Source organism: Manis javanica, chromosome 14 (assembly GCF_040802235.1).
Source record: "Manis javanica isolate MJ-LG chromosome 14, MJ_LKY, whole genome shotgun sequence".
Lineage (NCBI taxonomy): Eukaryota > Metazoa > Chordata > Mammalia > Pholidota > Manidae > Manis > Manis javanica.
In genome coordinates, this window is record NC_133169.1 from 3,345,135 (window position 1) to 3,360,070 (window position 14,936).

Below are 14,936 nucleotides of genomic sequence, written 5' to 3' on the forward strand. Positions count from 1 at the left end.
TAGAAACTTTTTTTAATGTTACACTAACATATATATGACACCATATTTATTATTTTAACCATGTCTAATGGCACAGTTCAGTGGTACTAAGCACATTCACGTTCTGCCACCATCAGCCACCACCATCCATTTCCAGAATTTTTCATCTTCCCAAACTGAAACTCTGGACCCATTAAACAATAGCTCTCTGTTCTTTCCTCTCCTCAGCCTCCAGCAACCACCATTCTACCTTCTGTTTCTACGGATTTGACCACCTTAGGGACCTCATGTAAGTAGAATCATGCAGTATTTATCCTTTTCTCACTTAGCATTATGTGGTTCATCCAAGGTTCATTTATACCATGTGTCAGAATTTCCTTTTTTAAGGCTGAATAATACTCCTGTGTGTGTGTATGTGTGTGTGTGTACTTTTCATTTATCCATTCACTTGCCAATAGATATTTGGGTTGCTTCCAACTTTTGGCTACTGTGCATAATGCTGCTATGAACATGGGTGTATGTGCAAATTTCTGTTCAAGTCCCTGCTTTCAATTAATTTGGATATCCACCCAGAACTGGAATTGCTGGATTATAGGGTACTTCTACATTTAATCTTTTAGGAACCATCATAATGGTTTCCACACTGGTAGCACCATTTTACATTTCTCCGAGCAATGCACAAGGTTTTCAATTTTTCCACTCTTTGCCAACATGTTTTGTTTGTTTTATTTTTATAATTGCCATCCTATTCAGTGTGAAGCAGTATCTCAGAGTTTTCGATTTGCATTTCCCTAATGACTAGTGATGTTGAGCATCCATTCATGTGCTTATTGGCCATTTGTATATCTTCTACGGAGAAATACTTATTCAGTGTCTTTTGACTTGTTTTTCTTGTTGTTGACTTGCAGTTCTTTATATATTCTGAATTTTAACCCCTTACCAGATAATGACTTGCAAATAGTTTTTCCAATTCCTTTTCACTGTTCATTGTGTCCTTTCTTGAAGAAAAGGTTTTAGTTTTGATGAAGTCCAGCTGATCTATTTTTGTTGCCTTTGCTTTTGGTGTCATATCCAATGAGCCACTGCCAAATCCAATGCCACTAGTGTCGTTTTCTTCTAAGAATTTTATAGTTTTAGCTCTTATGTCCAAGTCCTTAATCCATTTTAAGTTAATTTTTGTATATGGTGTAAGATAAGGGTCCAGCTTCATTCTTTTGCATGTGAATATCCAGTTTTCCCAACACCATTTATCGGGAAGACTGTCCTGTCCCCTTGAATGGTCTTGGCACCCTTACTGAAAAACTTACGACCATAAACACAAGGGTTTAATTCTGGGCTCCTTATTTTATTCCATTGGTTTATATGTCCAGCCCTATGCCTGTACCACACTGTTTTGATTACTGTAGCTTTGTAGTAAGTTTCAAAATTGAGAGGTATGTGACTTCTAACATTGTTCTTTCTTTTAAAGATTGTTTTGGCTATTCACGGACCTTTGAGGTTCCATGTGGATTTCAGAATGGGTTTTTCTGCTTCTGCAAAAAATGTTGGGATTTTCATAGATTGCATTGAAACTGCAGACAGTTTAGAGTAGTCGTGACATCTTAACAATACTAAGTATTTCAGTTCATGAACGTATATGTCTTTCCACTTACTGGTGTCATCTCTAGTTTCTTTCATCAGTTTATGATTTTCAGTATGCAAATATTTCACCTCCTTGGTTAAGTTTACTTCTAGGTATTTTATTCTGATGCTATTGTAAATGGAACTGTTTCCTTAATTACCTTTTTGGATCATTTATTGTTATAGAAACATAACCAATTTTTGTGTATTTATTTTATATTCTGCCATTCTGCTGAATTTGTTTACTTGACCTAACAGTTTTGTGTATGTGTATGTGTGTGGGGGGGAGTCTTTAGGATTTTTTATACATAAGATCACATCATATGCAAACAGATTGATTTTAATTTTTCCATTCCAATTGGAGGGCTCAACTTTTTGCCAACTGAATGGTCCTGAATTAGTTTCCTGATCATTTATGAGGATGAGTATCTTTTGAAGTCAATGCAAAATTCACATGGAATATTAGGATAAATATAAAGTCTCAATCTTCAGATTTTAGGCTCTCATTCCCTACCTTCTGCTCCTAAGGAATACCGTAGTAGAAAATGTTGGGGGACTAACTGGCTATAGCATCAAGCTTAAGGCTTTTTAATCAGCCTCTCAAATGAACAACATTAGGAATTCTTAACATTTATTGGCTTATAAACTCCTTTAAGAATTTGATAAATATGAACCCTCAATTCAGAAAAAATGCTCAAAATTCTGCCTACAGCATCAGATTTATGAATCTCCCTAAGTTCAACGATGGATCTCTAACAAATATAATCCAGATAGACTTTATCAATCAATCCTATTCCTACTGAACACATAACCTCTTCAGATATATTGCTTATTTCAAGTACACACTAGCCCCAAAGTTCTACCCTTTCTTGTTCCCAGCTCAATGCTTCTGATTGCTGCTTTTGCCACATCCTAATTAAATTTCACTTTTTATTAAAGGTTCAGCTAAGATCCCCAATTCTTCCAACACATTGTCCAACCTATTTTCCTGTCTCCCAACAGTATCATTTACTCATTCAGTAAGTATATATCAAGCAGCTTCTCTGTGCCAAGCCATGTTCCAAAAGCTGTGGATACAATAATGAACAAGACAGTATCTGTCCTTAAAAACAGTGGATTACCCAAAAGGCAGATTAAACATGTACTTGGGACACACACACAAGCATGGGAAGAAAACTATTTGAAAAAAATTAGATTATAAAAAAAAAAACCCTCATACTTCACTTGAGTATTAGTTTTTATTTTTAATTATATTTTGGGAAGCGGTCTGTCTTTTCCACACTTCGGGTTTCTGAAGGTCTTCATCTATTCCTGCTAACCTAGTGAGGGAAAAACATCATCTTCCCCCCAAAATGTGACTCCTCTCGTTTTATCGGATGTGCATATATTTAGGTATCCAAGAAAAAAAATCCGGGTGCTGCCCTCAACTGCTTCCGCTTCTAAATTCTCTATATCCAATTACTTTTGTATTTGAGAAAGGTCACTATTGGTTATATGAAATGAATGGCCTAGAGGGGACACAGTTGGGTATATAATGAGACCAACTAGTTAGAAGGCTGTAACACAAAGACAATGGTAACCTGAACTGCAGTCTACTAGAGGTGACTTGAAAGATATGGAAAGAGATAGAGGGGGAATTTATCAAACCTGGTGATTAGATGTGTAGGAGAAAGAAGAGGGAGATATTGAGAATAGTTCCCAAATTTCTGGCTTGACAAAATCAGGTGGATGATGATGAGTAATCCATTTAGATATTAAGGGAAGTAGAGAAAATGGGAGTTTGGGTAAAAGAACTGAATAGGTTCAGTTTTGGATTTCCAAATGGAAACACCCAGTTGGTAGTTAGATACTAGGTCTGCAAATCAGGAAAGAAACGGGCTCTATTTTACAAATTGTCAGTGGACAGTTGGTAACTGAAGCTAATAGAGTTTTAAGAGCAGTATTATTAACACCATTAAGTCATATAAGAACATTGAAGGTTTGAGCTCCCTTCTACCTTTCACAGGAAGTTACTTGAGGAATTACCACAACATAAAGTATAAAATGAGGAAGATGTGGGTCCACAAAACAGCGAATCCTACCCTAGAGAATAATAAGAGGAGTCCTAGGACAAAGTCCTTGTAGTCATAGAGACTGGCACAGGACAGTGAACTTTGAGGAGGGAGTCTTTATGGGGAAAACTTTTAAATCTAAAAATTAGCACAACTGAGATATTAGGAAACTTGGAAATATGGTAAAAGAAATCTGGCAGAATGTAAAAGATATTTGAACTTGCCTCTAGCACTGCTTTTCAACAAGGGGCACAGAGTCAGGATACTGGTGCTTTAGCGGACGTATTATCCTAGCCATCCATGATTCTGTAGTAAACATTTACAAAGGAATAACTGAAATGCTTTTTCTTACTGTATTTCATTGATCGTAAGACCTTTTTCCCCCCTCACATTTTCACACCTCTGAATGGTACACATCTTATAATCAATGGTATGTCATGATTTAGTTCTTTCTTAGTAATATACAAAATAATGATGCATCTTATGACCAAATAGCATGGTGAACTTAATGAATTGTGTGTGCCGGACACAGGTTTAAATGCTTTATAATATACTCTTTCTCAATTGACCTTCATAATGGTGCTATGTAGCTGGTGTCATCACCATTTTACAGATAAGGACACTGAGGACCAAGAACTAAACAATATGCTCAAAGGCTGTGGTCAGTTAAGTGGCAAAGGTAGAACTGAGAACCAGATCTGACTTCAAAGGTCACACTCTTATATTTCAACATTTACCACGGGTGATACAAAGTTGAATGAAAACCTACTCTGACTCCTAACAAGGTCTAGCTCAAATGTGAAGCCTTTGAATCTGCACCAGGAATAATTTTGTCCTCATCTATGCTCCCTTAACATTTTATGAATTCTGCTACCATACCTTACTATAATGTGTAACTTCCAAAGAGTACCTTCCTCACCTTCTCTGACCCTGCAGGACCTGCCACTGTCCTGCTTATTAACATGCATTACAAGCAGACAGATTTTCTGACACCAAGTCTTAAAGAGGAGAAAAAAAAATGCACATGTAACTAAAAATGTTACAGGGGAACTGTAAGTAAAGTGCACTGGAGTTTAAGAGAAAATAACCAATGATAGAAAGTACAAGTCACTCACACACACACACACACACGAGAAAATAACCAATGATAGAAGGTACAAGCCACACACACACACACACACCCCACCCCCAAATCTCTGATACATTTTCTTTGTCCTATTTGGCATTTAAAACTTTTAATGAGTTAACGGCATTCATAAATCAAACTTTAACATAAAATCGGGTTTCTGATTTTTCTGAAAATTGGGAAGCTATTGGAAACCGGGTGCTCTTTTTCCCAGGGAACACCACTGGTTGGATGTTAACACCAACTGCTCCTTGCAGATAATCAGTGCTCCCCCGTTCGCTCCTACCACCTTCTCACGCCCAGCCTGCGTTAAGGTGACTGACATCCGACAAGTGCAGGCGTTTGGGCTCGCGGCCCCTTCTCCGGACACCCCCCCACACCGCTCTATTGCACACCACGTACGTGGATCATCAAGCACCAGCCACTCTGCCTTGCACTTTGCCTAGAAAGGCCTTTGCTTTCGCCAGAGCACTCCTCCAAGTCGCCGCTTTGATTCTGTTAACTTGCTTCCTCCGACCACTCCCTAAACTGGGTCACGGCAGCGTTCCGGTCAGACGTCTATTAAAAGCCTAATCACACCCAAGTACAAGTTTCCCTCCTCGCTGGGACGTGAGTTCCTGAAGCCAGCGGCCCCCGTCTAACTGATTCCCGCGTCCCCAGCTCCGGACGTGCGGCCCTGCACCTGAACACGGGCGTTCGGGGCGTGCCGCACGTGCCCACAGAAGCCGACCTTCCCACTCCACCGCCGGCCCGGGCGGGACTGTCCCCTCAGCCTCGGGTCGGGGGGGAAGGGGGCCGAGCCGAGGAGCAGGAGAGCCAAACCCAGGATCGCTCGCAGTAGAACCGCCCCGTTCCAGCTCCCGCGCGGCTACTCACCTCCGCCGCCCGGACCCCAACTCTCGCGAGATCCAGTCTGAGGCCCACCCCACGCCTCCGCCTCCAACCCAGACTTGAGCTCGGTTTCCGTTGGATTCACGCAGCCGCGCAGCTCTCCCAGCAAGCCCCGGGCGCGCTGCGGCCCGGAAGCGGAAGTGTGCCCCCCAGTCTGAGGAATCGGTGTGTACTCGGTGGTCCTGAAATCCACGGGAGGCGCTTTGCTTCGCGTCTGCGGACACTCGAGCGCTTCGCCCCTGGCGGGTGGGAGTGCAGAGACGGCAGTGCGAGATGAGCACCATGTTCGCTGACACGCTGCTCATCGTCTTCATCTCCGTGTGCACGGCCCTGCTCGCCGAGGGTGAGAGCGGCCGCGGCCAGAACGCCGGCTCGGCCCGCGGGGAGGGAGAGGCGGGGTCCCGCGCGCCCCCGAGGGCGAGGTCGCCGGCTCGCTTGCTCGGGGGCGCTCACTGCTGCGGGGAAGCGCGGGCAGCCCGAGAACCGGCGGGAGGGCTGGTGTGCGGTCGGTGGCCCAGGTGTCTGCGGTCACGGCTGGGAGCCTCCTTCCTGTCATGCCACGGCTGGTTTAGTCTTATTCGGAAAATGTTTACTGGTAAATAGCAAAAAAGTTGAAATCGCTGCTTACCCAACAGTCGCCACTAATGACAGCTTGTTTTGACTGTTGCAACCATTTCTCTATTAGCATATTGCCTTCAATGTTGCAGGTATAACCTGGGTCCTGGTTTACAGGACAGACAAGTACAAGAGACTGAAGGCCGAAGTAGAAAAACAGAGTAAAAAATGTGAGTATGGAAAACATCCCCTAGAAATAGTTTCAACCTGTCAAGCTCATTGAGCGCTTGTTCACAGTATTTTAGGAGCAGCGAGTGATACAGAAACTTTATAGGAATACAAAGGAGGACCCGACTGGAATTGTCTGGAAATAGAAGACTTTTATGCAAAATGTATAATATAAGCGACAGTGGAGTAAAAGACGTGAGAATAAGTGCATGGTACGTTTGTAGTGATTCTAAAGAAGAGATCCCATTCGACTACATCTTGTATCGTGTTTCCCCTTCCTCTCCCTTTAGCCACTTGGGCGTTTTTTCCATCCTCTGGACTAGTCTTGCTTTTCCCTACTATGGAGCTGAGGCTTTTGTATCTGTTGTTCCCTCTGCCTAGAATATTTTTTCCTTCTCATTTTGTGGAGTAGATTCCTATTCATTCTCAAAACTTTGTTTAGTCTCCCAGACAGGGTCGGGTCAAGTCCTACTGTTATGGGCTCTAACTTATTCATGTACCTCTCCATAGATAACTTATCAAAATTACAGTTTTATCTAATTATAATTATTAAATAATGGCCTCTCTCCGACTAAACTGTCATTTCTGTTAGGGCAAAGCCTAGTATATCTCTAGCCTTTAACAGTGCCTGGCGTAGATTAGATACTTGATGAAAGTGTGTTGAATAGATTAAAGGATAAATTACAGCATAGCATGACATGTATTCTTTGTGAGAAATTGTTCTGCTATGATCATGAACTAGTTAGCATGCAATGGCATCTATATATGAATTTCTTCACATCACATGTATCATTGAGTAGTATTATGAAATATAGAACACATTTAGCTTCAAATTTGGGTGAATAGTCTTATACCTTAAATATTTATAGAAGTACAAATCTGTCCTATAGATTTTCAGCTGCTTTGGTGTCCACAAAAATCGCTTTGTCTCTAATTATCTGCATTATAGAAACAAATTAAGTATCCTTTACTTTTCACCTGAATTCAAAGCAGTATAGTTGCCTGGCAAAGCTTCAATAGTTAAATTTTTAATACAATTCCTTAATACGTTTGCTTTGAAGATAAGAATGAGGTTGATAACTCATGGCATTTCTTATGGTCTCAGGTTGTCTACTTTAGGTAATCTATCAAAACTCAATAAGCATTTGTTATTTTCATTTATATGCTCAGTTATCACATTTGATTGTTTGCCATATGTAGAATTTACTGTGACAAGTGGAATACCAAATGAATGGAATAGATAGTGTCCTAATTGAAAACATATAGTCCTTTTTAACATTCTATGTTCAGAATTTGGTATGGATCTGGGTGAGAAAAGTTTGTAGGCTATTTGAGGAATATAAAAATTATTAATAGATTTGGATCAGAATTAGATGTAGATTTTTTGGCTGATCAGATCCTTGATCTGAATACTTCAGTAAATGAGAACGATTAATATATATATATAATTTGATTCTTATAACAATTATTTACTTGAGAGCATTATTAAGTACAAGTTATTGTGAAGTATGACAGAACTCTGGAATTCAGAATGCAGCCATACTAGGTCATAGGCAACATGTGTTTCATAGTAGAATCTTTCATCTTTTTCAACTCTGACATCTCCACTTTGTGTCAAGTGGTGAGGTTCTGGTGAATAAATATCAATTCAAAAAACTTTCTTTGCAACTCATGACGTTAGAAAAACATAGATTAATTTATTCTATCCCTAGAAAAGATTTATCTAGTTTCGTTCTGGTTAGCTAGAAGATCAGGTTAATGTTCATAGCATCACCTTAAGTTCCTATTCTGTAGTTTTCTTTTTCTTTGCCCTTGTTTTTTAATACAGTCATGGTTAAATGTGTTATAGCCCTTCTGGGGAGGGAAAGAGGTATTTTTTGTTTCTTTCATTAATAATAATGATAAAGAGTAAAACATTCAGTGTTTTCTGTCTGTCTTTTAAAATGGTATTTCTATAACATCTTGTAGAATTTGACTTAATTTCCTTTTATGATCTCATACTAGTAAGTTCATTCTAAATCTCTTTCTCTCACCATATATATGTCATGTTTTATCTTTTCATCTACTTAGAATAGTACCTGTTGGTTAAGATACCCAATATGTACACACACACACACAAACACACACATTTTATTTTAGTCCGCACTTTACCATTTCATTTGCAATACTGGAATCAAATTGAATTTTACACCTCTTTGATAAAGCAGTTGACCAATTTTGCTTTTAGAATTCACATAGCATACTTAATGTGTTAATGGAAAGAGTCCTACCTGTCAGTTCTCTTTAATACAACTTGAAGAAGTAATACGTGTACTGTTTGCTAGTAAAGGAAGTACATTAATACATGGAACAGATAATGTAAATAAACTGTTAAGTAATTTTTGACATACCTATTTCTAGTCCATTCAAAGGTAAATTAAAAATAGTAAATAAAGATACATTCTTCAAAAGTTTGCTGTTCACTCTGTCATACTGAAATGCATCAAAAAAAGTTGGTCTTAGCTTTTTTGGCTCTCTTGATCTTTTACCCTGTGCATATGTCTATCTTGCCCACTTTCCATACTAAAAGTGTTACTTGGGCATCTGCCCTCACTCCATTGATCTTTAGAGGTCAAGGATCATATTTATCTTTTCGTCTGCCTAGAACAGTGCCTATTAGGCAGCCAGTAGCTGAATGAATGAGTCACTACCTCTTAGATTGAATATGAGAATTAACCATAGTTACCTGAGAGAGCCGAATTTGAGAATTGTGCTTAGGCTCTACTAAGGCAATCCCTTTAGCTGATGGTCTGAAAATTACCTGTTTTGGTTATGTTTATGTCTTTATACAATTTTTTATGGTGCCTACCATATTGTTGTTTAGTCTTTAGATTTACTGTCAACAGGTATGGGAGCAGACCACTTGACTTACCATGGCCATAAAGCAAAGTCAGTGTGTAACTTTCTTGAAGCATTTTTCCTAGGTTAAGCTATGATAAAGTGTCCTTTGTTTCTTTAGCATAATGCACAATTAATTTTTGCTGTGTTTCTATATTGTTTATAGTGGAAAAGAAGAAGGAAACAATAACGGAGTCAGCTGGTCGACAACAAAAAAAGAAAATAGGTAAGCGTGATAGGTTTTCTTGGAAAAAGTAAATTCTTAGGTGATGAAAATGTAATGAAGTTACTGGTGATAACTCATGTTTGTTTAATTTTATGGTTTACAAAGCACTTGCATGTGTTGCTTGGTTCACCCATTCGTTTTATAAGTTGAGTTCAAGCAGTTGCTTCATTTGCTCTTAGCTTTGAAATGTTATTTTTAGTAAAAGGATGTTGACAGTTGTGACTTGAACTTGGCTGAGGGTTCTTGGCATAGTTTGTAAAAGTGTATTGTTTTGTGTGTCTGAGGCTATTTCTGAGGTACTTGTATTTATTGTTGCCGTGGCTTCTTTCCTGAGAACTGGCTGGTGATGGAAATCCACCGAAGGGCAGGAAATTTTTTGCTGAGTAATTTTTATGTGGTCTGAAAAACAATGACGTGTTTTTGGTTTCTCTGTGTTAATTTAGAATTTATTAACAGAATGTAATTCTGTTCCAAAGAGACAATTTGTAAGTTACTATATGTGATTATATTTATACTTCATGATTCTTCCTGCTTCTGAAAGCAGGAAAAACCTGTGTATTGGATTCAGAGACAAGGTCTCTGTACCAAGGTTGCTGCTGTTACATCCCAGGAGAGAATCCTACCAGGTTGGACTATGCCTGTGTCCTGTTCTTAATTGAAGCTTTTCAATTTAGTGTAGGCTTATCAGATGTTTTCCAAACGGCCTGCCTATTCAGTTCCTTGGCAAGATTCTGCCGTGTATCTCCTCTGTATGTGTCAGTTACTCTGGCAGCCACTGGAGAAGCAAAGCGGGAGAAAATCCTGTCTTTCAGGTGGTCTGTGTAGTGGAGGAAACAGACGGGTACAGTGTTGTAAGTACTTTTGTAGAGATATATTCTGAGTGTTATAAACGTAGAGAGAAAGGTTATCCAAGCCAGCCTAGGGGAGCAGGTTTTCTTGTGTTAAATAAGGTTACTTATTTTATACAAATAAGTAAAATACTGGTATTTATCTGCAACATCCTGTGGTAAGCACTTTACGTATTTTTAAAATCCTCTTAGTAAATGTGTGCTAGTGAGCAGTTTCACGGTGACTCCCTCTTATCTGCGGCTTCGCTTTCTCCGGTTTTAGTCACCTGTCATCAACCCCAGTCTGGTGGCAGATGATCCCCCTTCTGACCCAGGGTCAGAAGGTCAGTAGTAGCCTAAGCCTAGGTCACAGTACCTACATTATTCACCTCACTTCATCTCATCGCATAAGCATTTCATCATCTCACAAGAAGGGTGAATACAGTCATTTTGAGAGATCACAGTCACATGACTTTTATAACGGTATGTTATTGTAATTGCTCTATTTGATTTTTAGTAGTTGGTGTCTTACTGGGCCTAATTATAAATTTTCTCATAGGTGCGTAGGTGTAGAAAAAAACATAGTATATATAGATCTGTATTATCCAAGGTTTCAGGCATCCACTGGGGCCTTGGAACACATCCCCCATGGATGAGAGGGACTACTGTACTTTGCTTTTATAGGTGAGAAAACAGGCTTAAGTTAAAGAACTTGCTCTGGCTATTAAGTGGTATGATGGGATTAAGTCAGTGGTAGGGAAGGAGTTTGAACCTGACCATATATAACTTTATAATCTACATTTCTAAGCCCTGTACATTCTAGGCTAAAGGATAGGCTTGTAGAAAAACAGAGGGGTCAAGTAGCAAGGGGTATACCTGCAGCTGTAGTTTACTAAACCATATAACAGAAGGTATGTGTAAAGTATAGGCAGATGAGGCTATAGAAACAAGTAGAGCCTAGTTCACAAAATGTCTTTAAAAATTAAACCAAGATAAGGAGTTTAACTTGTATATAGAAGGCTTCCTGTAACCATTAAGGGATTCAAACAGGACTGACATCAGACTTGAAGGAAGACAACCCAGGCAGTGGTTTGGGGGATAAATCTGAGAGGGGATCATTCTGGAAGACATGAGGCTTTAAGTATCCCAGGCATGAAAAAGGCAAGAACTTGACTGTGGCAGTGGGAATGGAGGAGGTGCTACAGATTCAACAGATACCGGGGAGGTCGAAGTAAAGGACTGAGCACTGTTTGGATGTAGGGTATGGAAAAAGGGGTGAGTCTAGGAAGAATCCCAGATTTCTGATTTGGTGAAGAATTCCAGAAGACCAGCAGACTGGGATGGGGAGGTAAAGAGAAGATGGTTTTAGGTTTGAACATGTTGGATTTGAAGTGCCTGTGAGACAGTAGGGTGGGAATACTGGATACACGGCCGGATGTGTGGTTTTGGAAGTGGCAGAGAGACACAAGCTACAAAGAGGTTTTAGAGTCATGCTCTTGTAAGGAGTAGTTGAGATCACACAGGGAGACCACATAGAGTAAGAAAAGCAAGGGGCTGGGGATGGGGAGAGTCTTGAGGAAACACAGACGTTTAAGGGGGTAGCAGAAGTGGAACTCTGAAAAAGTACTGCCAGAGAGTTGGAAAGGAACTTCACAGGAGTTCAAGGAGAACTTAGTGGGGCAGGAAGAGTCCTCAGGTGGGTGTTAAATATCTAACAGACAATATGAGGTCATAGTGACTTGTAAGAATGATTTCAGTGGCACAGAGCCAGACTGTAGATTAGGGAGATTTGCCTGGTGAGGAAGTGGGGATACTGCACATGGACGGTCCTTTCAAGTAGCTTTGCTATGAAAGTTAGGAAAGATGAAAATGGAAGATATTACTTACTGCCTTTAAGCTGACAATACAAAGTATCTAAACTCAAATGATCTTAACATGGATTGCAACCTTGAATTGTTTGCTACGGAGAAAAATGTCACCAGAACTTAAATGATATTTATAAAGAGTTGCTTATCAAAATCTTAACAGGAGTTACAGGGCATCATATTTATTGGAAGTTGTTTAAAAGACAATCTATCCATTCTCTAGATTTGTAGATTTTACTCTTGGTTAAGCCAGGCCATCAGAAATCTGTAAACTTAAACTGCATTATTTTTGGTTTCATAAAGTCACTTCTGCTCTATTCTACCTTGTTGTATGCAGTGTTTGGTGTGCCATGAAGAACCTACCCAGTTAAAATTTATTGTAGTATTACTATATAGAACATTTTTGAGAACAGTAGCTAAAACGTCACATGCTACTCTTTTGACAGGAAATCATGGAAGCTTTCTATTAGTTTTCAACATTGAAAAAAACAGTGGTTCTCATAAATATTGATTTACTTTTTCTTAGGGATGTTGTGTTTGAACTGATAGTTTTTCCCCCCATTTTGAACCAGCTGCCAATAAGCAGAGAGTCAGATGTGCTATTCATTTCCATTACCTTTCTGGGACCAATGATTAAACGTATTTCTGTGTGTTGACCATATCTGCAGTTTTCCTATTATGCAACTCTCACTTTCCCTCTGCCCAAATTCTGCACTTGAGCTTCGTTACAAAAAATATATATGTAATACAAGTGTTACCGGGCCTAGTTCCGAACCCAAGTTCAGCCACTCATTGCTTGAAAGGCCAAAACTCAGAGACAGGTGTTGGTGAAAAGGCAGGATTGCTTTGCTCCAGAAGCTGGCTGCCCGGGAAGGTAGTGGCTGTGTGTCCCAAGACCACCTCCAAAGTGAAGTTCAGGGTGAGAGCATCCTAAAGGGGAGCTCCAGGGAGATGGGAGGGGTCTGCACGCGGAAGGGGCAGTTCGTCAGCTGCTCACAGGGACACCTGCCGGCCCTGTGGAGGCTGTGTGCTGAGACTGGAGTGTCCTTATCTGTGGTTTCCAGGGGCCTCCAGGCGAGATTCCTTAACTCAGAAAGGTCTGGTGAGAGGGCAGCCTGGAGGGAATGATTCGACTTTGTGGTGTGTTTGAAAGCAGTGTGGGTTGGGCTTTGTTGGAGCCTGTAGCAGAGGGAGGACAGCGAAGTCCGGGGCTCCTCCTCTGGAGGAAGGCCTTCTCTGTAAGGGGCCAGTGGCCGGCAGTTTTCAGGGTTTCCGAGAAACAAAAATGTGCTTGGTTTCAGAGGGTGAGGCTCTTTGGTAATGGTCCTGGGGGGAGCCGTTCATTTGGGGTTGAGGTGTCTGCAGCTGAACTGAAGATTCCCTGTTTCCCGTCTGCAGGCACAGAGCCTTTGGCTGGTTTGTGTTTTCCTCTCATGGAAGAGAACCTAGTTTACCGTCAATGTGTGCATTTTATTGAGTTCTTTGGCTGCGTTCAAGTTACCTCAAGTAAGGAGAGGTTTATTTTAAACATAAATCCAGAACTCAGGAAAAGCTGAACTGACTGGTTATACAGGAAGGCAGGTTAAATCCAGTCTGGCCGGCGGAGCAGGCCCTGAGGTACGGCCAGACAGTGGCTGTCGCTGGGGCCCCACTGTTAGTGTATGCTTTTCTTCTGTGGTCCAGCTTCCCCGCTTTCTGCATGGTGTTTAACAGCATTTAATTTTTGCCTGCACCTAACTTTGGCTTGTGTCCTGGAGTTCTTTAAATGTCAGTCTTTCTGTTACTCATAAGGTGCTCTGTAGGCCAAGTACAGCAGTATTGCTTGAGATACTCGTTAAGAATGAAAAGTTCTGTTGGGGGGTTGAGTTTATTCTTCTCAGTTCTTCCCGCTGCTGCTTCAAAGAATTGAAGCGCAAAGACCCAGCAGTAAAGCAGAGCAGAAGTTTTATTCAGATGCCCTCCAAGGAGGAGCGGGCCGGAGTCAAGGCAGACAAAGGCAGCTCTACTTCAGTAGAGAGGAAGCAAAGGGGAGCTTATTGAGCTGCTGCTCAGCATCAGGGCAGATCCCTTGCCAACTCCTAAGGCATCCAGTGTCTGCCTGGACCTGCACAGCATGGCAACTAGTCCCCACCTCCCCAGGATTTGGGGAGCCACAGAGCACTGCATGGAGTGAGATGATGTCCTGAGAGCTTCTCAAAGGCAAAGAAAAGAAGCTTTCAAGCAGGTCACTAAGGAGCATGATTGTAGAGCCTCAGTTCCGTCTGGGTCACCCAGGTGCTGGAAACTTGCAGACCCCAGATCAGAGTTCTCAGCATCCCCTTCCTCCTTATCTGAAGTAGGACAGACAGAGTAAGGCACTCAAAGAAAGGTGAGTGTGGGCAAACCTCAGAGAGGAGGTGCACTTCAGGGTTTGGGGTCGGGTTTTTATAGGGCTTTTTGGGTAGGGGTCAGCATGAGGCATGATGTATACAGGTGATTCATAATTTCTTTCAAGTTTTGTCTTAAGAATAAAGTTATTTAGGTGACTATGTTGGTTTGGGGCTTAAGGATTCTTTGTCTTCATAGGTTTATTTACACTTCTGAGGTCTGTCTCCTGCCCTGGTTACAAAGTTACTTGATCAGGGACTGGAAGAAAAGGGGAAAAAAAGCATATAGGTTAAGTTAAAGAATAATAAGCTGGGCCTTTTAGCA

The 14,936-nt window shown here is 40.9% G+C and overlaps 2 protein-coding genes across 4 annotated transcripts in view; one reads left to right on the forward strand and one right to left on the reverse strand.

Annotated features, from left to right (window-relative positions):
* Nucleotides 1-5,733, reverse strand: part of UCK2 (uridine-cytidine kinase 2) — an 83,895-nt gene extending 78,162 nt beyond the window's left edge. The window contains exon 1 of one of the 3 annotated variants that reach the window (XM_073221343.1): nt 5,653-5,733. Coding sequence is in view for 1 of the 3 variants with exons in the window: in XM_073221344.1 (XP_073077445.1) it covers nt 5,179-5,187 (9 nt within the window). In the remaining 2 variants the exon portion in view is untranslated. Of the gene's footprint in view, nt 1-5,178; nt 5,203-5,652 lie in introns of those variants that run through there. The other 2 variants (XM_073221345.1, XM_073221344.1) reach the window with 2 other exon arrangements.
* Nucleotides 5,734-5,773: 40 nt separating this feature from the next.
* The window catches only part of TMCO1 (transmembrane and coiled-coil domains 1), a 40,855-nt gene continuing 31,692 nt past the window's right edge, over nt 5,774-14,936 (forward strand). Inside the window, exons 1-3 of the mRNA XM_073221347.1 lie at nt 5,774-6,010; nt 6,375-6,452; nt 9,494-9,553. Coding sequence (XP_073077448.1) covers nt 5,941-6,010; nt 6,375-6,452; nt 9,494-9,553 — 208 coding nt within the window. The 5' untranslated portion in view covers nt 5,774-5,940. The remainder of the gene's footprint in view (nt 6,011-6,374; nt 6,453-9,493; nt 9,554-14,936) is intronic.